The sequence below is a fragment of the Chiloscyllium punctatum genome, chromosome 7, assembly GCF_047496795.1.
Source record: "Chiloscyllium punctatum isolate Juve2018m chromosome 7, sChiPun1.3, whole genome shotgun sequence".
Taxonomy (NCBI): domain Eukaryota; kingdom Metazoa; phylum Chordata; class Chondrichthyes; order Orectolobiformes; family Hemiscylliidae; genus Chiloscyllium; species Chiloscyllium punctatum.
In genome coordinates, this window is record NC_092745.1 from 133,418,712 (window position 1) to 133,444,735 (window position 26,024).

The 26,024-nt window shown below is 44.2% G+C and overlaps 1 protein-coding gene across 1 annotated transcript in view; it reads left to right on the top strand.

The window, feature by feature from the left end:
• tnni3k (TNNI3 interacting kinase) overlaps positions 1-26,024 on the top strand; it is a 168,455-nt gene that overhangs the window by 137 nt on the left and 142,294 nt on the right. The window contains exons 2-4 of the mRNA XM_072574886.1: positions 9,418-9,526; positions 15,164-15,249; positions 18,224-18,321. Coding sequence (XP_072430987.1) covers positions 9,418-9,526; positions 15,164-15,249; positions 18,224-18,321 — 293 coding nt within the window. The remainder of the gene's footprint in view (positions 1-9,417; positions 9,527-15,163; positions 15,250-18,223; positions 18,322-26,024) is intronic.

Sequence of the window (26,024 nt, forward strand, 5' to 3'; positions counted from 1 at the left end):
GTTAATGTGAAGATCAAAACAGCAATGGTAAAAATGTGTCTGCTCATTCCATGTGTAATGCAGATATCAGACTTTGTGCTCAGTGTGTTAGTATGACAGACTGTGCCTCTGAAAACATTAATTCTTACTGCTTTGGAACCACCCCTCATACCTCCCTTCCAGATAATACCAGTGCTTTTTCTCTGTTAAATTACTGACCTTTCTGCTTGGAGATTTGATGGTCATTCTGTACTAAACCAAGGCACCAAATTCCCAATTAAGAGCAGAACAAACAACAGCAAGAATAGGCCATTCTGAGGGCTGCTATGGTGGTGTCCCCTACCTGTGGGCCAGAAGGTGCAAGTTCAGGACCCATCTGCCCTAGACATGTCTGAATAGGTCGGTTAAAAATATCTCAACCGTTCAGCTCCTCAAGCCTGCTTTGTCATTCAGTAAAATCAGGACAGATCTGACCTTGGCCTTAACTCTCCGTTCTTGTCTGCTGCCCATAAATGTAGAATTCAAATATCTGTCCATCTTAAGTTTGAATATGCTCAGTAAATCAGCCTGAGATTCACAGCACCCAATGTGAGGCCCACATGGTGTGTAGCCTCTCTGGTTTCAGTGTCTGGGACAGCGTGGAGTGGGTGTTGAGCCAGGGAAGGCAGTGAGCCAGGGATTGTGGTACATGATGGTACCCGTGTCATGCAGAGAGTTGGTATTCATGTCTTATGGTCAGATTTATAGGAAATAAGGAAGATGTTAAAAAGCAGGACCTCAAAGTGGTCATCCCAGAACTATTCCCAGAGTTATGTGCAGACTAGAGTAGAAGTGGGGTCAATATGTGGGTTGAGACATGATGCAGGTTCATGGATCCCAGAGTCCTTTCTGGAGACACCTACCCAATAGAAACATACTGGACCTGAACAGAATTGGCACCAATGACCTCGGTGGAAATATTCACTTGTGTCATTGGGAAAGGTCTGAACTGGCAACAGGGTGGACATCAGAGACAACAAGTAGAGAATAATAAAGGGCATTAAAGAATAAGACCATAAGACATAGGAGCAAAACGTAGGCCATTCAGCCCAACGAGTCTGCTCCACCATTCAATCATGGCTGATGGGTTTCTCAACCCCATTCTCCTGCTTTCTCCTGTAACCCTTGATCCCCTTGATATAGAACATCGAACATTACAGCTCAGTACAGGCCCTTTGGCCCTTGATGTTGTGCCGCCCTGTGAAATTGATCTGAAGCCTCTAACCTACACTATTCCATTTTTATCCAGATGTTTATCCAATAACCATTTAAATGCCCTTAAAGTTGGCGAGTCTATTACTGTTGCAGGCAGGGTGTTCCAGACCCCTACTACTCTCTTAATAAAGAAACTACCTCTGACATCTGTCCTATATCTATCACCCCTCAGTTTAAGGCTATGTCCCCTTGTGCTAGCCATTATCATCCTAGGAAAAAGGCTCTCACTGTCCACCCTGTCTAACCCTCTGATTATCTTTATGTCTCAATTAAGTCTCATCTTAACCTTCTTCTCTCTAATGAAAACAGCCTCAAATCCCTCAGCCTTTCCTCATAACACCTTCCCTCCATACCAGGCAACATCCTAGTAATTCTCCTCTGAACCCTTTCCAAAGCTTCCACATCCTTCATATAATGTGGTGACCAGAACTGTATGCAATTCTCCAAGTATAGCTACAGCATGACCTCGTGGCTCTGAAACTCAATCCCTCTACCAATAACACACCGTACGCCTTCTTAACAACCTTAACAACCTGGGTGGCAACTTTCAGGGATCTATGCAATTGGACACCAAGATCTCTCTGCTCATCTACACTGCCAAGAATCTTACACTTTTCCGTAATAAACTCCATTTGCCACCTCTCAGCCCAGCTCGGCAGCTTTTCAGTGTCCCTCTGTAATCTGCAACATCCTTCAGCACTGTCTACAACTCTACCAACCTTAATGTCCTCCATAAATTTACTAACCCATCCTTCTAAGCCCTCATCCAGGTCATTCATGGTTATGACAAACAGCAGTACACCACTAGTAACTTATCCCATCAACCACCACACTCTGCTTTCTTTCAGCTAGCCAATTTCAGATCCAAGCTGCTAAATTACCCTCAATCCCATGCCACCGTATTTTCTACAATAACCTACCACTTTACTGAAATCCATATACACCACATCAACCGCTTTACCCTCATCCACCTGTGTGGTCACCTTCTCAAAGAACTCAATAATATTTATGAGGCATGACCTACCCTTCACAAAACCTTGTTGACTACCTCTAATCAACATATTCCTCTCTAGATGATTATAAATCCCATCTCTTATAACCTTTTCCAACACTTTACCCCCAACTGAAGTAAGGCTCACTGGTCTATAATTACCAGGGTTGTCTCTACTCCCCTTCTTGAACAAGGGGACAACATTTGCTATTCTCCAGTCTTCTGGTACTATTCCTGTAGACAATGACAACATAAAGATCAAAGCCAAAGGCTCGGCAATCTCCTCCCTGGCTTCCCAGAGAATTCCAGGACTAATCCCATCCAGCCCAGGGGATTTATCAATTTTCACACTTTCCAGAATTGCTAACACCTCCTCCTTGTGAACCTCAATCCTGTCTAGTCTAGTAGCCTGTATCTCAGTATTCTCCTCGACAACATTGTCTTTTTCCTGTGTGAATACTCACAAAAAATATTCATCACCTCTTCTATCTCTTCAGATTCCACACACAACTTCCCACTACTATCCTTGACAGGCCCTAATCTTACTCTAGTCATTCTTTTATTCCTGATGTAGCTATAGAAAGCTTAAGGGTTTTCCTTGATCCTATCTGCCAAAGACTTCTCATGTCCGCTCCTGGCTCTTCTTAGCTCTCTCTTTAGGTCTTTCCTGGCTAACTTATAACTGTCAAGCGCCCTAACTGAACCTTCATGTCTCATCCTAACATAAGCCTTCTTCTTCCTATTAACAAGAGCTTCAACTTCTTTAGTAAACCACGGCTCCCTCGTTCGATCACTCCCTCCCTGCCTGACAGGTACATACTTATCAAGGACACTCAGTAGCTGTTCCTTGAATAAGCTCCACATTTCAGTTGTACCCATCCCCTGCAGTCTCATTCCCCACCTCGTGCATCCTAAATCTTGCCTAATCGCATCAGAATTGCCTTTCCCCCAGCTATAACTCTTGATAATCAAGAACCTATCCATCTCTGTCTTAAATATACTCAATGACCCAGCCTCCACAGCCTTCTGTGGCAATGAATTCCATCGCTTTCCCACTCTCTGACTGAAGAGTGTCGGGCAGTACCAGAGAAGACAGTTGTAAGACACTAGACAGTATAAGGCGAAGGACTGCAAAAACTGCAACAACAACTTTACAATGCATGTATGTGAATGTATAAAGCTGAAAATGTGTTGCTGGAAAAGCACAGCAGGTCAGGCAGCATCCAAGGAACAGGAGAATCGACGTTTCGGGCATGAGCCCTTCTTCGTCCTGCGCTTTTCCAGCAACACATTTTCAGCTCTGATCTCCAGCATCTGCGGTCCTCACTTTCTCCTCGTGAATGTATAAAGTCTGGTGAATGAGAATAGTGAGCTCCGAGCACTAATAGTTCTGTGGGAATATGATCTGTTATAATAATAGAAACATGGCTTTAAAATGGCGAGCCTGGTGTCAGAAACCCAATGGGAATGGAATGTTGGAAATGAAGCCCGCAATTCACAAACGTAGAAATGACTAGTTTAATCACTGTTTCGGTTAATTTGCAAAACTTTTACTGCTGCCAAGGACAAAAGAAACTCACTAGAGTCATAAATAAGAAAGAAATAATTGCATATTTATTATGAACAAACTTATCCTTTAGCATGTGATACACTGAAGGTTTAGCTGCAAACTATGCAGACAGCTCTGTCAAATATCACATGTAGATTAGATTACTTACAGTGTGGAACCAGGCCCTTCGGCCCAACAAGTGCAACCCACCTAGACCCATTCCCCTACACCTAACACTACGGGCAATTTAGCATGGCCAATTCACCTAACCTGCACATTTTTGGACTGTGGGAGGAAACCGGAGCACCTGGAGGAAACCCACACAGACACAGGGAGAATGTGCAAACTCCATACAGTCAATCGCCTGAGGTAGGAATTGAACCCGGGTCTCTGGCGCTGTGAGGCAGCAGTGCTAACCATTGTGCCACCGAGCCACCCACAAAGTAGAAAGCATCAGCTAAAGGGAGTGGATTTCTGTGGAGATAGGATCCAAAATACATGGCTGGAATGAGGTGATTTTCTTACAGTTCAATTGGTTTTGGGCAATGGTATCACTGTCACCTGCAGGGAATCCTTAATTAGGCAGCCGGTCACTTCCACCCAGGTCTTGGCTTGAGTTTGAAGTTTTTCTTTCCAGAGTCTTTGAGTGTTGCTTCTTTTCCACCCACAGAGTGGGACAGAGCCCTGTCAGGGCTTGCAGGCTTTCCAGAGGTCTGAGTACAAATATCCCTCCAATTTTGCTTTGAGTATACAGAAATGTATAATCATACATCACTCTCTTTGCCCCGAATAGGATCCACCTACTTTTCACTATCTGCTTATTGTTTAGATACTGATGGGAGACCCTACAACAACTTCATATGTGTATTAACAATCAGCCAATGCAGCATCATTTCTGGTACCGATCTTTCCACCAGATAAATTCAAGATAAAAGACCCATTTAATAGATCAGCAAATTATCAAATGTGCTGAGCATAATTCCCAATTTTTCAAATAACCTCAACAAATCAAATGCGGAACAAAGTAGCACACTTCTCTGCTATGTGAGAAGAACATCAGATCATGTGTTATTTAGACAACTGATAAATGAGAAATATGTTTGACAACTTCATTGCTGATCAATAGTTCACTTCAAGCAGAAATAAGACACTGGCGAGATCATGCTTCCATAGCAGATACCAGCCCTTAGGAGGGTCTGTCGATAGCCTTATTAAAAATCTATGTGTGCTATTTACATCATACAACTGTTGAAACGTACATCAAAAGTTCATTTGCAACACAATCATCATTGGTGTTCAGATAACTCAGTCATTGATCTTCAATTTAAAAAATAACTTGGGAATAAGCAAATCAAACAGCACTAAATCTGGAAAATTGTTCAAGAAATATTACAGAGGAAAAGTTCCAAGAGGAGACTGATCTCTCAACCAAAACATGCCCCGTACATGACAACTTCAGTGTGAAATCCTAAGCAAACTAATGTGATGATAACTTGTCACAGGCTTGGTTCCAAAATTCCATATTAACAAAGACAAAACTGTCCAGCCTTATATCAACAACATATTCTTATGGTTCATCGTCCAATGCAGATGATAATGACATGGAGTGGTCAATGACCATGGGCATAGATGTAAGTGAATGAGCAGGAGGTTTAGAGGTGATATGAGGAAAAACACTTGTACCCACAGGGTGGTGGGAATCTGAGATGTACTGCCTGTGGGATGGGAGAGGCAGAATCCCTCATTGCGTTGAAGAAGGATTTAGATGCGCACTCATGATGCCAAGGCATACAAGGCTGTGGGCCAAGTGCAGACAAATGGGATTTGTATAGTTAGGTGGTTGTTTTTGACCACCTGAGGCCAAATGGCTTTCTCTGTGCTGTAGCTCTGTCTGTCCCCATGACAGTGAAGGAGCATTGACACAATTTCCCCAGATACTCCTGCAGTTACATCAACTTTCAATCGAACTGTCCATTCAGAGCATTGAGTCAAACCACCAGATCAATACCCTCCGGATACAGCAGAAGGCAGCAAAGATAAACAAGACACTCACTAACTTCACCTCACATATTTGTCATAAGCTTTCCTCACCATCCAATGACAGAGATGAAGCGAATAAATAACATGGAGTTGGGTGGGAGAAATGAGAACAAACACACAGGAAATATTGCAAAACGATGGAACCTAAGTAACTCATTTGCAAATGTATAAACATGTTAGTCACTGTTTACAACAGGGATAAAAAGCTGGGAGAGGGGTCATGTAAGGGTTTTACGGATCTTTAGGCCCTTGGTCAATCTGAACAGCAACAGCAGCAGCAACAGAGCGAAGGAAAATGAACCTGGAGGTGATAAACAGGATAAGTACCAAGGGAGTAGGGTCAGTGAGAGTGAGCCTGGGGGCGAATTTTGGGGCACAGCTGAAGTCATGACTGAAAAGGTGACCGAGGCTTGACTGCTCAAGAACCAGGTTTGCAGATTTAGTTAATTGGAGAAAGATAAAGTACTCACTTTTTGTGGTTGTAGTCTGCATGGTACAGGGAGTGGGAATGAGAGACCCAGGTTTGCTGATGAGTGGATTAGATTGTGTTATCAGTTCCTGAATTATTGATAAAATTGATTTAAATTGATTTAGTCACTAGGATTCACAATAGCAGGAGAACACGACTCTGTGGAATGCTCCTCCTGCAATACATGGGGAGGATGAACAGCTCGATGTTGTGCTCCCTATTAGTACGACCAACCTGGGCAGGAAGAGAGAGGATGTCCTGCAAAGGAAGTTCAGGAGGTTAGGTAGGAAGTTGAAAAGCAGGAGCTCTGGGGTTGCAATCTCAGGACTACTTCCTGTGCCCAGTGCCAGTGAGGTCAGGAATAGGAAGCCTGTGTTATTGTGGAATATTAAAACCTACTTTCCATATTTCATGCAGAACCAGTAGAATTCATTAACATGTGCCAATTAGACTCTCATGGGAATTTTCACCAGAATACGATGGGTCTGATTGGAATTTAATTTTTTTATGGTCCAAAGGAGATTTACTGCAATGTGAGCAGGCATGAGTGACAGTAAAATTGTGGGCACTTGAGAAGATAGAATTATTCTTCTGAGAGAAGAGAAGGTTCAGGGGAGTTTAATCGAAGTGTTCTGACAAATTAAATAAGGAAAACCCTTGCTTCCAATGTTGGAAAGTCAACATTCAGAGGACACAGATTGACAGCAATATGTAAAAAAGAGGCAGGGGCATAAGAATAATTTGATCTGATTTGGTTTATTATTGTCACATATCGTAAGATATTGTGAAAAATATCGTGCGTGCTATCCAGACAAATCATACCTTACATAAATACATCAGGGTAATAGAACAGAAGGTCAAATATAGTGTCACAGATACAGAGAAGATGCGGAGAAAAGATCAACTCTAATATATGAGAGATCTGTTCTTAAATCTGATAACGGCGGGGATGAAGCTGTTCTTGAATCTGTCAGTACCTGCGTCCAAACATTTGTACTTTCTGCCTGATAAAAGATGGTGGACGAGAGTGTAACTGGGGTGGCAAGGGTCTTTGATGATGTTTGCTGATTTCCAAAGACAGCAGGAAGTATAGACGGAGTGAATGGATATAAGGCTGGTTTACGTCGTGGACTGGGCTATGTTCACAATTCTCTGTCATATCCTGTGGTCTTAAGCTAAGCCGTTTACGAAATGAAGCTGTGATGTATCTAGATTGGCACACAATCATTAACACACTTTCTGATGAACTCTGTGACTGTAGTTGCATACTTCTTTAGGCTGCCTGATGAGATCTTAAATATGGACCAGTCCACTGACTCCAAGCAGTAACATATAAGCTCACAGAGTCACAGAGTTATAGAAATGTACAGCATGGAAACAGACCCTCCATGCTGACCAGATATCCCAACCCAATCTAGTCCCACCTGCCAGCACGCGGTCCATATCCCTCCAAACCCTTCCTATTCATATACCCATCCAAATGCCTTTTAAGTGCTGCAATTCTACCAGCCTCCACCACATCCTCTGGCAGCTCATTCCACATACGTACCACCCTCTGTGTGAAAAAGTTGTCCCTTAGGTCTCTTTTATATCTTTCCCCTCTCACCCTAAACCTATGCCCTCTAATTCTGGACTCTGCCACCCCAGGGAAAAGACTTTGTCTATTTATCCTATCCATGCCCCTCATGATTTTGTAAACCTTGATAAGGTCACCCCTCAGTCTCCAACGCTCCAGTGAAAACAGCCTCAGCCTGTTCAGCCTCTCCCTATAGCTCAAATCCTCCAACCTTGGCAACATCCTTGTAAATCTTTTCTGAACCCTTTCAAGTTTCACAACATCTTTCTGATAGGAAGGAGATCAGAATTGCACGCAATATTCCAACAGTGGCCTAACCAGTGTCCTGTACAGCCGCAACATGACCTCCCAACTCCTGTACTCAATACTCTGACCAATAAAGGAAAGCATACCACACGCCTTCTTCACTATCCTATCTACCTGTGACTCCACTTTCAAGGAGCTATGAACCTGCACTCCAAGTTCTCTTTGTTCAGTAACACTCCCTAGGACCTTACCATTAAGTGTATAAGTTCTGCTAAGATTTGCTTTCCCAAAATGCAGCACCTCACCTTAATCTAAATTGAACTCCATCTGCCACTTCTCAGCCCATTGGCCCATCTGGTCCAGATCCTGTTATAATCTAAGGTAACCCTCTTCGCTGTCCACTACACCTCCAATTTTGGTGTCATCTGCAAAGTTACTAACTGTACCTCTTATGCTCGCATCCAAATCATTTATGTAAATGACAAAAAGTAGAGGGCTCAGCTCCGATCCTTGTGGCACTCCACTGGTCACAGGCCTCCAGTCTGAAAAACAACCCTCCACCACCACCCTCTGTCTTCTACCTTTGAGCCAGTTCTGTATCCAAATGGCTAGTTCTCCCTGTATTCCATGAGATCTAACCTTGCTAACCAGTCTCCCATGGGGAACCTTGCCTTACTGAAGTCCATATAGACCATGTCCACCACTTTGCCCTCATCAATCCTCTTTGTTACTTCTTCACAAAACTCAATGTGTTACCTCAGACCACCACTGTCTGACCTTCTGTACCAGATCCTCACACTTCAGTTTCTACTTTGTAAACCTGGAGAAGGAGAAGAGACTTATGGTCTGATTTTCCAAAATGTAGGTGGAGGATGGAGGGGTAGGCATTTTTGATGTTTGTATATCAATGGTCCAGAGTGTTTGGGCCTGTGATGGGACAGACCATGTGTTATCTCGGTAGCACTCATGTGTTGTTGTGATCTGGAATGTGCTGCCTGAATGGGCATTGGAAATAAGTTCAATAATAACTTTCACAAAGGGAATTCGAGAAATACTGGAAATGGTCAAAAAATGTCAGGAGATGGGGATTAATGTCTGTCCACTGAAAAGTGGGATTAAGTGTTTCCCTCTTTTGAAGAGCTTGTACAACCACAATAAGCAGCCAATGGGCTGCTCTATACTGTCGGATTGTATAGTTCAGTTCATGCTGCAGTAGGTGGAGGTGAAATTATGAATAACCTGCCGAAGGAGAGGGAAGCAAGAAATTTGTTGAGAGGAAGAGGTTTTAACTAAAATGTGTTGTTTCTTCCGAGATGAATGGAAGAAGAAAGTGAGTGAATCTTATGGTGCTGTGGTCGAGAGACTGGAGGATGATCTGTGCATCAAAGACAATGAACTTCTGGAACTTAAGCATGTCTTCAGGTAAGGAGGAGGAAAGTCTGATATTGTTTTTAATTATTTTGGAGTTTGAAAGGATCTAGTGTCAGGCCCAGACAACTTGGTGACCTACTTGATCGTGAGGGAAGTTTCAGCCTCCATGTTCTCTCTACTGTCAAAGACCAAAGACTATCAGTTACCAACTTTGTTATATTTCTGATCTCTATCATGTCTCAGTTCCTCTGTTATTGAGTCACAGAGTCCTACAGCACAGAGACAGGCCCTTTGGCCCAAATTGGACCATGACGACCAAAATGTCCGTCCACACGAACACCATTTCCCTGCATTTGGCCCGTATCCTTCTAAGTCTTTCCTATCCATGTATTTGTCCAAATGCCTTTCAAATGTACCCGCCTCAACCACTGGCAGCTCATTCCATATGCGTACCACCCTCTAACCTTAACCTGATGCTGTCTAACCCTCGATTCCCCAACCTTGGGAAAAAGATTGAGCACATTCAATCTATCCATGCCTCTCATGATCTTATACACCTCTATAAGACTCCCCCTTCAGTCTCCTACACTCTAAATCTTGTCCTAACTTGACCAACCTCTCCCTATAATTCAGGCCATTGAGCCCTGGTAACAATCTTGTAAATTTTCAGTTTAATAACATCCTTCCAATAGCAAGGTGACCAAAACGTAACACAATATCCAAGTGCAGCCTTACCAATGTCCTGTACAACTGCAACATAATTTCCCAACTTCTATACTCAGTGCCCTGACTAATGAAAGCCATTGTGCCAAAAGCCTTCCTCACTGCCCTGTCTACCTGTGACTCCACTTTTAGAGAACCATGCACCTGAGCTCCAAGGTCCCTCTGTTCCACTACACTCCTTAAGGCCCTACCATTCACCATGAAACTCCTACCTTGATTTGACTTTCCAAAATGCAAGACCTCACACTTAACAATTATTAAACCCCATTTGCCATTTCTTGGCCCACTCCCCCAGCTGATCAAGGTCCTGCTGCAAATTCTGATAACCTTCCTCACTTCCATGATACTGCCTACTTTAGTTGTCATCTGCAAACTTACTAATCCTGCCTTGTACATTCTCATCCAAATCATTGATAACAAACAACAATGGGCCCAGCACCGATCCCTGAGGCACTCCACCAGTCACAGGCCTCCAGTCTGTCAAGCATACTTCCACTATTACCCTCTGTTTCCTACCATTAAGCCAATTGTGTATCCAATTTGTCAGCTTGCCCTGGATTCCATGCGATCTGACCTTCCAGAGCAGCGTACCATGTGGAATCTTAACAACGGCCTTATTGAAATCCATATAGACCGGCCTGCCCTCATCAACCTTCCTGGTCACTTCATCAAAAAACTCTAACAAATTTGTGAGGCATGATCTCCCATCCACACAGCCATGCTGACAGTTCCTAATCAAATCCTGTCTTTCCAAATGCATGTAAATCTTATCCCTCAAAAACTTCTCAAGTAACTCACCCACCACAGATGTTAGGCTTACTGGTCTATAGTTCCCAGGATTTTCTTTGCAACCCTTCTTAAATAATGGCACAACATTCTCCACCCTCCAGTCTTCTGGGACCTCACCTGTGGCTAACAATGATGCAAAACATATCAGCCAGGGCCCCCAAAATTTCTTCTCTAACCTCTTGCAGTGTTCTTGGCTATATCTGGTCAGGACCAAGAGACTTAACCACTTTTATACATTCTAATGCATCCAATACCTTCTCTTCTGTGATATGTACTGTCTCCAAGATCTCACCACTAACTTCCCCAAGTTCCCAAGTCTTCATGTCTTTCTCCATGGTAAACACAAAAGAGAAATATTCATTGAGAACCTCTCCCAACTCCTGCGGTTCTGCACAGACATGGTCACTTTGGTCCTTGAGGGCCCTATACTCTCTCTCTAGTTACTCTTTTTCCTTTAATATATTTAAAGAACCTCTTTGGATTCACCCTAATCTTCTCAGCCCAGAATATCTTGTGCCCCCTTTTCGCCCTCCTGATTTCCTTCTTCAGTAAACTCCTGTATTCCCTATATAGCTCCAGGGATTCCCTTGATCCCAGCTGCCTGTACCTGAACCACACCTCCTTTTTTTCTAGTCAAAGCCTCACTATCTCTTGTCATCCAGGGTTCTCTATTCCTGCCAACCTTGCCCTTCACCCTCACAGGAACATATAGACCGTGAACTCTCGCTCTCTCAGTTTTCAAGGCTTCCCACTTGCCGGAGGTCTCTGCCCACAAACTTAATCAACTTCTGCAAGCTCCTGTCGCATTCCATCAAAATTCACCTTGCCCCAGTTTAGAATAATGTACAGTAGAGTAGTTTTTATTTGTCATTTCTACCACATACAACTGATACAGTAAAAAACAAGACAGTGTTCCTCCGGGGACCAAGGTGCTACATGGACAGCACAAGCTACACAATCGTACAAAGGGCGGCATAAAGTGAATAAGAAGTGCAAAACACAAATTTCAGTGTAATAAAGGAATGATAATTAATAGACATTGTTCCAGCAGCACTTCAAAGTCATGCAAAGAATTCCAGATGTAAACAATAGACAATAGACAATAGACAATAGACAATAGATGCAGGAGTAGGCCATTCTGCCCTTCGAGCCTGCACCGCCATTCAATATGATCATGGCTGATCATTCCTAATTAGTATCCTGTTCCAGCCTTATCTCCATACCCCTTGACTCCACTATCTTTAAGAGCTCTATCCAATTCTTTCTTAAAAGAATCCAGAGACTGGGCCTCCACTGCCCTCTGGGGCAGAGCATTCCACACAGCCACCACTCTCTGTGTGAAGTAGTTTCTCCTCATCTCTGTCCTAAATGGTCTACCCCGTATTTTTAAGTTGTGTCCTCTGGTTCGGCACTCCCCCATCAACGGAAATATGTTCCCTCCTGCCAGAGTGTCCAGTCCTTTCATAAGCCTATACGTTTCAATCAGATCCCCTCTCAGTCTTCTAAACTCAAGGGTATACAAGCCCAGTCGCTTCAGTCTTTCCGTGTAAGGCAATCCTGCCATTCCAGGAATTGACCTCGTGAACCTACGCTGCACTCCCTCAATAGCCAGAATGTCTTTCCTCAAATTTGGAGACCAGAACTGTACACAGTACTCCAGGTGTGGTCTCACCAGGGCCCTGTACAGCTGCAGAAGCACCTCTTTGCTTCTATACTCAATCCCTCTTGTTATGAAGGCCAGCATGCTATTAGCCTTCTTCACGACCTGCTGTACCTGCATGCTTGCCTTCATTGACTGGTGGACAAGAACACCCAGATCTCTCTGAACAGCCCCTTTACCTAATTTGATACCATTGAGGTAGTAATCTGCCTTCCTGTTCTTGCCACCAAAGTGGATAACCAGACATTTATCCACATTAAACTGCATCTGCCATGCATCTGCCCACTCACCTAACTTGTCCAGGTCACCCTGTAATCCCCTAACATCCTCATCACATTTCACCCTACCACCTAGCTTTGTGTCATCAGCAAATTTGCTAATGTTATTGCTGATACCATCTTCTATATCATTTACATATATTGTAAAAAGCTGCGGTCCCAGCACGGATCCCTGCGGTACCCCACTGGTCACTGCCTGCCATTTCGAAATGGAGCCGTTAATCACTACCCTTTGTTTCCTGTTAGCCAACCAATTCTCTATCCAATCTAGTACTTTGCCCCCAATCCCGTGCGCCCTAATTTTACTCACTAACCTCTTGTGTGGGACTTTATCAAAAGCTTTCTGAAAGTCCAGGTACACTACATCCACTGGATCTCCCTCGTCCATCTTCCGAGTTACATCCTCAAAAAATTCAAGAAGATTAGTCAAGCATGATTTCCCCTTCATAAATCCATGCTGACTCTGTCCTATCCTGTTACTATTATCCAGATGTGCTGGAGCCCACTCATGCAGTGTTAAGGAGCCTGATGGCTTGGGGGAAGAAACTGTTACACAGTCTGGCCGTGAGAGGCTGACTGCTAGAACATGTGGACCAGTTTTGTCCCTCTCCATAACTATTTTAAAATTAATGGAACTATGATCACTGGTCCCAAAGTGCTCCCTCACTCTAACCTCTGTCACCTGTCCTGTCCTATTTCCCAAGAATAGGTCGAGTTTTGTCCCTTCTCGAATAGGACCCTCTATAAACCCCATGCTTGAGGAAACTTTCCTGAACACACTTAACAGATTCCACCCCACTTTATCCCTTAACATTCTGGCAATCCCAGTCTATATTAGGAAAATTAAAGTCCCGTCCTATGATAACCCTATTATTCCTGCAAGTCTCCCAATCTCCCTGCGTATTTGTTCCTCTGATTCCCATTGATTATTTGGTTGCCTATAGTACAACCCCAATAACATCACCATTCACATCTTATTTCTTAGCTCCACCCACAAAGTCCACTAATCCTCCAGTTCCTGTTGTTGGAACTGTTATCCATAGCTTTTTTACCTTTGAATGTGAGTATTCCAGCAAGTTCTAACACATCTCCCATTTTCCACCCTGTTCAAAATTCAGTTTATCATGAACTGTGGACCAGCTCACAGCTCACACCAACACCCAGACAAATATATGGATGAGTATATCAATTATGAGGAGGAATAGGCCACTCGGCCATTCAAGCCTGCTTCCCCATTCAATTTGACCACAATCTATTTACTCAACATTTCCACATACAGTGGACCACTTTCCAAACTGTTGCTTATCCAGAATCTATCCACTTTGCTGTAAAAATCTTAACTACAACCTCCAAGTTCCAAAGAATCATGGCCCTCTGTGAGAAAAATAAATTCTCCTTATCTCTGTGTTAAATGTGTATTCCCTTATTTTAGTCCCTTCGTGACCCCCTAATTCTGGATTCTCCCACAGCAGGAAACATCCTCTTCACATCCACCCAGTCAAGAGTCCTCAGAACTTCAGCTGTTTCAATCAAATTGCCTCTTACTCTTTTAATCTTCTGTTAATAAACATTTAGCTTGTCCAATCTTACTTCACCAGAAAAGCCATTCATTTACCCATATTCCCTCATGCTCACTAACCTACCTTGGTTCTCAATGTTTTGTCACCATATCCACAAACATCCTCTCCCTCCACTACTGACACTCAGTAACAGCTGTGTGTACTATCTACAAGATGCACTGCAGAAGCTTACCACAGATTCTCAGACAGCACCTTCCAAACACTTGACCACTTCCATCTAGAAGGACAAGGGCAGTAGATAAATGGAAACCACTTTCAAGTTCCCCTCTAAGCCACTCACCATCCTGACTTGGAAATATATTGCTGTTCCTTCAGTGTCACTGGGTCAAAATCCTGGAATACCCTCCTTAAGGGCATTGTAGGTCTACCCACAGCGAGTGGACTGCAGCGGTTCAAGAAGGCAGCTCACCCCCACCTTCTCAAGGGGCAACTAGGGACAGGCAATAAATACTGACCCAGCCAGCAATGCCTATGTCCTATGACTGAGTATTAAAAACTGGAATTCACAAAACCTGAATTGTTCTGTGTTGGCATTTATGGTCAAATACCTGGGCACTTTTGAAAGAGATGATATCAAAATGTATTTTTTGAACTGGATCAATTATATGTTCTGCTGTGGTTTCACAGATTGAATTCTGGAAAATATCTTTCTTTCCAGTTCAGATGAAGCCTTTAGTAAAGTGAACATGAATTACCGGACAAAGAATGGGTTGTCTCTACTTCATCTCTGCTGCATTTGTGACGGTGAGTCACTTCCAGGTTCAACTATCCCAAAGACCTCCTAACACTCTCCCACTCTCAATCCCTCCTCAACCCCTCCATCTCCACACCTGGCTCCTCAACATCTACATTTTTGGCTAAATTTTTGATTATATAATATTTCCTAACATGGTTCAGTTTTGACATTTTTCTAATGATTCATGGGAAAATACCAAGGGAGAATTTACAAGAATCACAGATTCATACAGCATGAAGGAGGCCATTCAGTCAGTCCTGTCTCTACTGGTTCTTTGATGGAGTTACAGTTTAGCCCACTTACTCATTCTTTCCCCACAATGCTGCATTTTATACTCCTCCTTCCAGTGTTTTCCTGGTTCCTGTGTGAAAGTTCTGATTGAATCTGCTCCCACCGCCCTTTCAGGCAGCACCTTCCAGATCCCAACAACTCACTGTGTAAAACAATCCCCTGGGGCTTTTACACCGCCTTTTCAATCTGTCTCCCTCTGCTCCCTCACCCTCCTGCCCCCGGAAACACTTTCTCCTGATTTACTCCATCAAACTCTCTCCTTGGTTTTGAACACCTTGGTTAACCTCCAGAACCTTCTCTGCTCTGAGAACAATCCCAGCTTCTCCAGTCCTTCCACGTTCACTGAGGATGAATGGTTTAATGGTTAGTGCTGTTGCCTCACAGTGCTGGGGACCTGGCTTCAATTCCAACCTCAGGCAGCTGTCTATGGAATTTGCATATTTTTCCTGTGTCTGGGCGGGTTTCCTCCCACAGTCCAAAGATGAGCAGGTTAGGTTGATTAGCCATGGGAAATGGGGATAGGGTGGGTCTGTGTGAGGTGCCCTTCAGAGACCTCCTTCCACCCCGTAGGGATTCTAGATTCTAAAACCTACATCCTTGGTGCTGTTATTTTGAGATGAAGCATGAATCGAGATTCTGACTGCTGCTCATGTGGATGTGAATGTTCCCGTGTCAGTATTTTGAAAAAGAGTGGTGCTTCTGCACTATGTCCTGGGGCCAGTACTGATCCTTCACCCAACAGCACAAAAATAAACAGACCATCTGATCATTACCAGATTTTGAGGGCTGCAGAAAGTGGAACTAGCTGGGTAGTTCTTTCTTTAGCTGATACAGTCACAATGGGTTGAATGCCTTCTTTCTGCACTGTAAGAGTCTATGATTCTATCGCACAGCTGGTTATTCCAGTTTATCCAGTTCCTGCATGACAGCAGTCATTACATCAGTAAGTATTTCATTAATGCTTTAGAATGGTCTAAATACACACATTTGTACTATCTTTGACGCTCTTAATTATCTGGAATGATCTTGCACTGATCTCTCTGAGCATAAATTCTGTGCCTGTGTGCTACCCTCCACTTCATCTGACAAAGGAGCAGTGCTCCGAAAGCTTGTGATTTCAAATAAATCTGTTGGACTATAACCTGGTGTCATGTCACTTTGACTTTGTCCTTCCTAGTCCAACATCAGCACCTCCACATCATGCTCTTTAATGGTCTGATACTTATCCTAAAATTTGGTGCTTAGATTTGGGTGCTCTTCAGGAGGTGGTGGCTGGTGGTAATGTGGACCTTCAATCCAGAGCAAATATACCCCAAACCTTTTTCTCTTTATTCTTTGACGCTGATTGGCAATGCTACCATTTGTTGTCCATTTCTAATTGTCCTTCAACTGAATGGTTTATGGGACTATCTCATAATTAACCACATCGCTGTGGATCTGGAGTCACATGTAGACCAACCAAGCAAAGATGGCAGATTTCCTTCCCTTAAGGACATTAATGACAGATTGGGTTTAACAGTAATTGACTGGGATTTCATGGTCATCATTATTGAAACTAGTTTTTAAAAAAAATTCCAGATAAATTAATTGACTTTAAATTAAATACTGCTATGGTGAGATTTGAACCTATACCCTCAAGTATTGGGCTAACTCACTTGATTGTTAGTTTAATGATAATACCACTTCACCAACTCCCCAAGCAGCACACTTAGTTCAACACCAGATAGGGTCAGGCAATAAATGTCAGTCTTACCAGGGTCACCCAGTGCCCCTGAAACAATAAGGAAAAGGCATTCCAGTGGGGCCTTCCCAGGGATTTGGTTTATGATTGCTGAAGACCAATTGTGCTCGAGGGCTAGAACCAAAGTTGGAAACTCCCAGTGAAGGTTCCTAGTAATTGAACAACTGAAAACAGAACAAGAGGAGGACAATAATTTCTATCATATCATCAATGTGATCATGTTTGATCATCCAACTCAGACCCTTATTCCCCCTTTTTCCTCATACCCTTTAAAATCCCTTTACCCCAAAGAACTACATCTAATTCTTCCTTGAAATATTTAATGTTTCAGCCTCAGCTGCTTTCTGTCGTAGAGAATTCCTCCTCACTCTCTGGGTGAAACCATATTTCCCATTTCTTGTCAATGTCCAGACCTGGACCTCAGTGGTGGACCTACAGCCTGTGATGTTGACTTCATTGGTGTTTTCATTAAGTCTTCCCCTTCCCACATGAATGGCCTGTGCTCATGTTGGGAGTGTATTATCCATTCATTCTCTGGATACAGGAATCACTTGCAAGGCTGGCATTGATTGCCTGTTGCTGGTGTCCATGGGAAGGTGATGGTGCGCTGCCCTCCTGGACAGCTGCAGTCCATGTGGTCACTTGTTTATTTTTTGTTGCAATTTGTCAAATTGTTTCAGAGAAGTAAAGAATAAATGAGATTACTGTTTGAAAAGGTTTGAAGTCAGAAAACCAAGCAATGAGGCACTGGACCAAATAACGATAACATTTTGTCCTGAAAGGACAGAATGAACCATTGGCTTTATTCTGGGATTATCTTTGAATTCCAAATTAATCAAATTAACTGAATTGGCAATGCTCTTGCAGTCTTTAAACTGATAACAGTGGGTTATTAGACCAGGAACAGAAATCTCCCCAGGATTTCAATATAAACGATTACTCTGTGAAAGGTACCAAGGCCCACGTCAGGACCCTGATGCTCAAAGGCCTTCGTCCATCGAGATTAACAAGGAATGGATTCACGGCGCTACATCTGGCTGCTTTCAAGGTGAGTGAAGGCTCCTTCCCCTGAGCAGAGGGAGATCCCACAGCTACACCCCCTCCAGAGAGACTAACATTGGATTCTGTCTGATGTGGAAAATGGGCAACATTGGCCATTCAGCCCCTCAAATCAGTTTTACTATTTAATTCCATCATGGCTGACGTGTACCTTATCTCATAGAGTCATAGAGATGCACAGCATGGATACAGATCCTTCGGTCCAACCCGTCCATGCTGACCAGATATCCCAACCCAATCTCGTCCCACCTTCCAGCACCCGGCCCATATCCCTCCAAACCCTTCCTATTCATATACCCATCCAAATGCCTCTTAAATGTTGCAATTGTACCAGCCTCCACCACTTCCTCTGGCAGCTCATTCCATACACGTACCACCCTCTGTGTGAAAAAGTTGCCCCATAGGTCTCTTTTATATCTTTCCCCTCTCACCCTAAACCTATGCCCTCTAGTTCTGGACTCCGCAACCCCAGGGAAAAGACTTTGTCTATTTATCCTATCCATGCCCCTCATAATTTTGTAAACCTCTATAAGGCCACCCCTCAGCCTCCAACGCTCCAGGGAAAACAGCCCCAGCCTGTTCAGCCTCTCCCTATAGCTCAATTCCTCCAACCCTGGCAATATCCTTGTAAATCTTTTCTGAACCCTTTCAAGTTTCACAACATCTTTCCAATAGGAAGGAGACCAGAATTGCATGCAATATTCCAACAGTGGCCTAACCAATGTCCTGTACAGCTGCAACATGACCTCCCAGCTCCTGTACTCAATACTCTGACCAATAAAGGAAAGTATACCAAACGCCTTCTTCACTATCCTATCTACCTGTGACTCCACTTTCAAGGAGCTATGAACCTGCACTCCAAGGTCTCTTTGTTCAGCAACACTCCCTAGGACCTTACCATTAAGGGTATAAGTCCTGCTAAGATTTACTTTCCCAAAATGCAGCACCTCACCTTAATCTAAATTGAACTCCATCTGCCACTTCTCAGCCCATTGGCCTATCTGGTCCAGATCCTGTTATAATCTAAGGTAATCCTCTTCGCTGTCCACTACACCTCCAATTTTGGTGTCATCTGCAAAGTTACTAACTGTACCTCTTATGCTCACATCCAAATCATTTATGTAAATGGTGTAAAGTAGTGGACCCAGCACCGATCCTTGTGGTGCTCTACTGGTCACAGGCCTCCAGTCTGAAAAGCAACCCTCCACGACCACCTTCTGTCTTCTACCTTTGAGACAGTTCTGTACCCAAATGGCTAGTTCTCCCTGTATTCCGTGAGATCTGACCTTGCTAATCAGTCTCCCATGGGGAACCTTGTTGAACGCCAGATCTAAAATCCATATAGATCACATCTAATGCTCTGCCCTCATCAATCTTCTTTGTTACTTGCTCAAAAAACTCAATCAAGTTTGTGAGACATGATTTCCCACGCTCAAAACCATGTTGACTATCCCGAATCACTAATCTCCATCCATCATCTCACTTGATTTGGTAACCTTTATTCCCCAAACAAATGATGAACTTTTGTGACAACGTTGTCACTTTTAAAGGTGATTTTTGTCCCTTTTTTGAGGAGAGGTTGTAAAGGCAGAGGCAGAGGTGCTGAGTAGTTTACCAGAACTCATGAGGCCTGGGATTTTTTAACAGCCTGAATGGGGGTGGCCAGCTCTCTCAACCAGGCGCTCTAGGTTTTTGTAGCTCTCGCAGCAGAAGCTGTTTGGGGTCCTCATAAGAACATCAAAACTAGGAGCAGGAGAACTAGGAGAAGGGCCCTTCAGCCCTTCGAGCCTGCTCTACCAATCAATAAGATCATGGCCTCAACTCCACTCACCCGCCCACTCACTGTATCCCTACCTCAGCTTTAAAAGTGATTACTGAAATAGCATCAACTACTTCCCTGGCCAAGGAATTCCATAGATTCACAACCCTTTCTGGGTGAAGATGTTCCTTCTCAGTTCAGTTCTAAGTCTATTTCCTCTAATCTTGAGGCTGTGCCCTCTTATCCTAGTCTCACCCTTCAGTGGAATCATCCTATATCTATTTTATCGATTTCCTTCATAATTTTATATGCTTCAATGAGGTTCCCCCTCATTCTTCTGAATTCCAATCAATATAATCCCAGTCTACTCAGTCTCTCCTCATAAGTCAACTCCCTTCAACTCCGGAATCAACCTAGTGAACCTCCTTTGCACCCCCTCCAGTGCCAGTCCATCCTTGCTCAAGGAAGGAGACCAAATCTGCACGCAGTACTCCAAGTGTGGCCTCACCAGCACCTTGTACAACTATAGCATTACCTCTTTGCTTTTAAACTCGGCCCCTTTAGCAATGAAGGACAAAATTCCATTGGCCTTCCTAATGACCTGTTGTGCCTGTAGACCAACCTTGTGTGATTCATGCACAAGGACACCCAGGTCCCTCTGTATAGCAACATGCTGCAACTTTTTACCATTCAAGTAATAATCCTTTTTACTGTTACTCTGACCAAAATGGATGACTTCACATTTACTAACATTCTATTCCATCTGCCAGACCTTTGCCCACTCACTCAGTGTATCTATGTTCCTCTGCAAAGTTTTACAGTCCTCTGCACACTTTGCTCTGCCACTCGTCTTAGTGTCATCAGCAAACTTTGACACACTACACGTGGTTCCCAACTCCAAATCATCGATATAAATTGTAAATAATTGTGGTCCCAACACTGATCCCTGAGGCACACCATTAGTCACTGATTTCCAGCCAGAATAGCACTCAGTTATCGCCACTTTTTGCTTCCTGTCAGTCAACCAATTCTCTATCAGCGCTAATACTCTACCCCTAACACCATGTGTCTGTATCTTATGCAGCAGCCTCTTGTGTGGCACCTTGTCAAAGGCCTTTTGGAAATCTAGGTACACCACATCCACTGGGTCCCCATTGTCCACCTTGCTTGAAATGTCTTCAAAGAATTCCAAAAGATTTGTGAAGCATGACCTGCCCTTCATGAACCCAAGCTGTATCTGTTCAATGAATAATTTCTTTCAAGATGCCCTGCTAATTCTTCCTTGATAATACACTCAAGCATCTTCCCCACAACAGAAGTTAGTTAATCTCACTGGTCTATAGTTCCCCACCTCTTGTCTGCCTCCCTTTTTAAACAGTGGCGTCACATTTGCTGTTTTCCAATCTGCTGAGAATGCCCCCAAACCCAGCCAATTTTGGAAAATTGCTGCCAGTCCACCTGCTCTTTCTCCCACCATCTGTTTTAGTATCCTGGGATGTATTCCATCAGGACCAGGAGACTTGTCTATCCTTAGCTCCATGAGCTTACCCAACACTCGCTCTTCCATTATCATCATTGTTTCCAGATCCTCACCTACTTTTGCCTCTTTGTCACCTACTGGCATGTTATTGGTATCCTCCAGTGTCAAGACTAATATGAAATACCTGTTTAACACCTGGGCCAATTCATCATATCCCATAACTCATTGCCCTTTCTCATCCTCTAAAGGACCAACACTTACTTTAGCCAGTCTTCTTCATTTTATATATTTCTAGATACTTTGCTGTCTATCTTTATATTCTGGTGGAGGTAAGTATTGCAGATGCTGGAGATTAGAGTCAAAAACACAGCAGGTCAGGCAGCATCCATAGAGCAGAAACATTGATGTTTTAAGTAAAAGTGCTTCATCAGGAATGAGGCTGAGAACCTCTGGATTGAAAGATATATGGGAGGGGTGGGCTGGGGGGAAGGTAGCTGAGAGTGCAATAGGTGCATGGAGGTGGGGATAAAGATGATAGGTCAGAAGGGAGGGTGGAGCGTATAGGTGGGAACATGGGGTCATGGGGATAGTGCTGAGCTGGAAGGTTGGAGCTGGGGTAAGGTGGGGGGGGGAGGGGAAATGAGGAAACTGGTGAAGTCCACATTGATGCCCTAGGGTTGGAGGGTCCCGAGGTGGAAGAAGAGGCGTTCTTCCTCCAGCCGTCTGGTGGTGAGGGTGTGGATGGTGGAGGAGGCCCAGGACCTGCATGTCCTTGGCAGAGTGGGAGGGGAGTTGAAGTGTTCGGCCACGGGGCGGTATGTTTGATTGGTGCAAATGTCATGAAGATGTTCCCTAATGTGCTCTGTGAGAAGGCGTCCAGTCTCCCCAATGTAGAGGAGATCACATCGGGAGCAATGGATACAATAAATGATATTAGTGGATGTGCAGGTGAAACTTTGATGGATGTGGAAGGCTCCTTTAGGGCCTTGGATAGAGGTGAGGGAGGAGGTGTGGGCACAGGTTTTGCAATTCCTGCAGAGGCAGGGGAAAGTGCCAGAATGGGAGGGTGGGTTGTAGGGGGGCGTGGACCTGACCAGGTAGTCACGGAGGGAACGGTCTTTGCGGAAAGTGGATAAGGGTGGGGAGGGAAATATATCCCTGGTGGTGGGGTCTTTTTGGAGATGGCAGAAATGTTGGCAGATGATGCGATTTATGTGGAGGTTGGTGGGTGGAAGGTGAGGACCAGGGACGTTCTGTCCTTGTTCGGTTGGAGGGGTGGGGTCTGAGGGCGGAGGTGCGGGATGTGGACGAGATGCATTGGAGGGCATCTTTAACCATGTGGGAAGGGAAATTGCAATCTTTAAAGAAGGAGGCCATCTGGTGTGTTCTGTGGTGGAACTGGTCCTCCTGGGAGCAGATACGGCGGAGGCGGAGGAATTGGGAATACGGGGCAACATTTTTGCAGGAGATAGGGTGGGAAGAGGTGTAATCTAGGTAGCTGTGGGAGTCGGTGGGTTTATACAAAATGTCAGTGTTACATTGATGGAGATGGAGAGGTCCTGGAAGGGGAGGGTGGTGTCAGAGATGGTCCAGGTGAATTTAAGGTTGGGGTGGAATGTGTTGGTGAAGTTGATGAAGTGTTCAACCTCCTTGCGGGAGCACGAGGTGGCGCCAATGCAGTTATCAATGTAGCGGAGGAAGAGGTGGGGAGTGGTGCCGGTGTAATTACGGAAGATTGACTGTTCTACGTAGCCAACAAAGAGACAGGCATAGCTGGGGCCCATATAGGTGCCCATGGCTACCCCTTTAATCTAGAGGAAGTGGGAGGATTCGAAGGAGAAATTGTTAAAGGTGAGGACCAGTTCAGCCAGTAGAAGGGTACTGTTGGGGATGTTGGGAGTGGAAGAAACAGAGGGCTTGTAGGCCCTGGTCATGGCAGATGGAGGTGTAGAGGGATTGGATATCCATGGTGAAGATGAGGCGTTGGGGGCCGGGGAAACGGAAGTCTTGGAGGAGGTGGAGGGTGTGGGTGGTGTCTCGAACGTATGTGGGGAGTTCCTGGACTAGGGGGGATAGGACAATATCGAGGTAGGTAGAGATGACTTCAGTGCGGCAGGAGCATGCTGAGACAATGGGTCGGCCAGGGTGGTCAGGCTTGTGGATCTTGGGACGGAGGTAGAATCAGGCGTTGGGGGGTTCCTGGACTACGGAGGTTGGAAGCTGTGGGTGGGAGATCTCCTGAGGTAATGAGGTCCTGTATAGTCTGGGAGATGATAGTTGGGTGATGGGGGGGTGGGGTCATGGTCGAGGGGGTGGGGTCATGGTCGAGGGGGCAAAAGGAGGAGGTGTCCTTGAGTTGGGTCCTGGCTTCAGTGGTGCAGAGGTCAGTGCGCCAGACTGTTTATTCTCATACTCTATCTTACTTTTCTTAATAGCTCTTTTTGTGGCTTTCTATTGACCTTTAAATATTTCCCAATTTTCCAGATTCCTGCTGTTTTGGGCCATTTTGTATGTCTTCTCTTTCACTTTGATAGCCTGCCTTATTCCCTTATACACCCATGGCAGATTACCCCTCCTCTTACCGTTCTTCCTTCTCACCGGAATATACTTTAGCTGAGCACTTCAAGTCTCTGTTCCCAGTCTACTTTAGCCAGGTCCTCCCTCATTCTATTGCTGTCCCTTTGTTCAAGCACAGGACCCTGGTATTGGATTGTATCTTCTAACTCTCCAGCTGTATTTTAAATTCAAACATATTGTGATCACTGCTTCCAAGAGGATCCCTAACTATGAGGTCATTCATTATTCCTGTCTCATTACACAGGACCAGATCTATTGAAGAAGGGCTTATGCCCGAAACGTCGATTCCCCTGCTCCTTTGATGCTGCCTGATCTGCTGCACTTTTCCAGAAACACATTTTTCAGCACCGGACCAGATCTAGGATAGCTTGCTCCTTCATCGGTTCCATTACATACTGTTCAAGGAATCTATCACAGATATCCTCAATGATCACTCCTCAAGGCAACCCTGACCAAGCTGGTTCAACCAATTTACATGCAGATTAAAATCCCCCATGGTAATAGCCGGACCATTTTTGCAGACATTAGTTATTTCCTTGTTTATTGCCCGCCCCAGAAGAGTTGGAAGTTTTGGTGAATAATTTCTAACTGCGTCTTTCTATGAATTTTCTCTTGATGTTTCTTCCTCCTGGATTGGAGGAAAAATTTGTGCCTGGACTTGTCTTGTTGCCAAGTTACTATTGTTGTCTTATTACTATATTGGAACAGTAATTAGTAATAGGTGTTGTATCTATTAGAGTTATAGAGAGTTAGAGAATCCCACAGCACAGAGACAGGCCCCGAACTGCTCCGTGCCAAGCAAAATGTCCATCCACACTAACCCCATGTCCCTGCATTTGGCCCATATCCTTTCCTATCCATGTATTTGTTCAAATGCTTTTTAAATGTTGTTAATGTATCCGCCTCAACCACTTCCGCTGGCAGCTCATGCCATATGCGTCCCATCCTCTGTGTAAAAAAGTTGCCCCTCAGGTCCTCTTTTATTCTTTCCCCCTAACCTTAAACTGACCCCCTCTAGTCCTCAATTCCCTAACCCTGGGAAAAAGACTGAGTGCATCCACACTATCCATGCCTCTCATCATCTTATACACCTCTGTAAGGTACCCCCTCCTCAACCTCCTACGCTCTAAAGAAAATGTCCTGGCTTGTCCAACCTCTCCCTATAGCTCAGACCATTGAGTCCAGGCAGCAGTGTTGTAAATTCCTGCTGCATTCTTTCCAGTTTAATAACATCCTTCTTATAACAAGGTGACCAAAACTGAGCACAATATTGTTCGATTAACTTTTCCAATATTCTCTTTCTTTTGTTTGTATTTCAACTGAAGTGTTTATATAAATCATCTTTTGGTTAATGTGAAGTAGTGTGACCAGTCACATCACACCTGGAACACCCAATTCTCATCGACCTTCTAGCTAAGGAAAACTTAAGGTCTGGGCTATCTTCTGAAAATATTTTGAGAGGGTCTGATCTGGACCATAGTACTTTCCATCTCTGTTTTGATATTTGTAATTAACCCTCTGGTCAGTGCGGCTTTTGAGGGAGAGAGAGTTACAGCTTTCCAAACCCTGTGTATGAGGGGAAAGCTTCCTTTTGTCCTCTTGAATGGTCTGGCTTGGATTTGGAATCTTTATCCCTTGTGTATGTTGATTATTCCGGAATAGAGTGGGGCTGGAAAAGCACAGCAGTTCAGGCAGCATCCGAGAAGCAGGAAAACCGACATTTCAGGCAAAAGCCCTTCATCAGGAATACCTATGTTGATTATTCCACCAATGTCACTCAATTGACCCAACCAAATGCATTACTCATTGTAATCACCTCAATCAGATTAGCATTTAATTTGTATAATGAATGTTACTGCTGGTACTGATGTAGAGG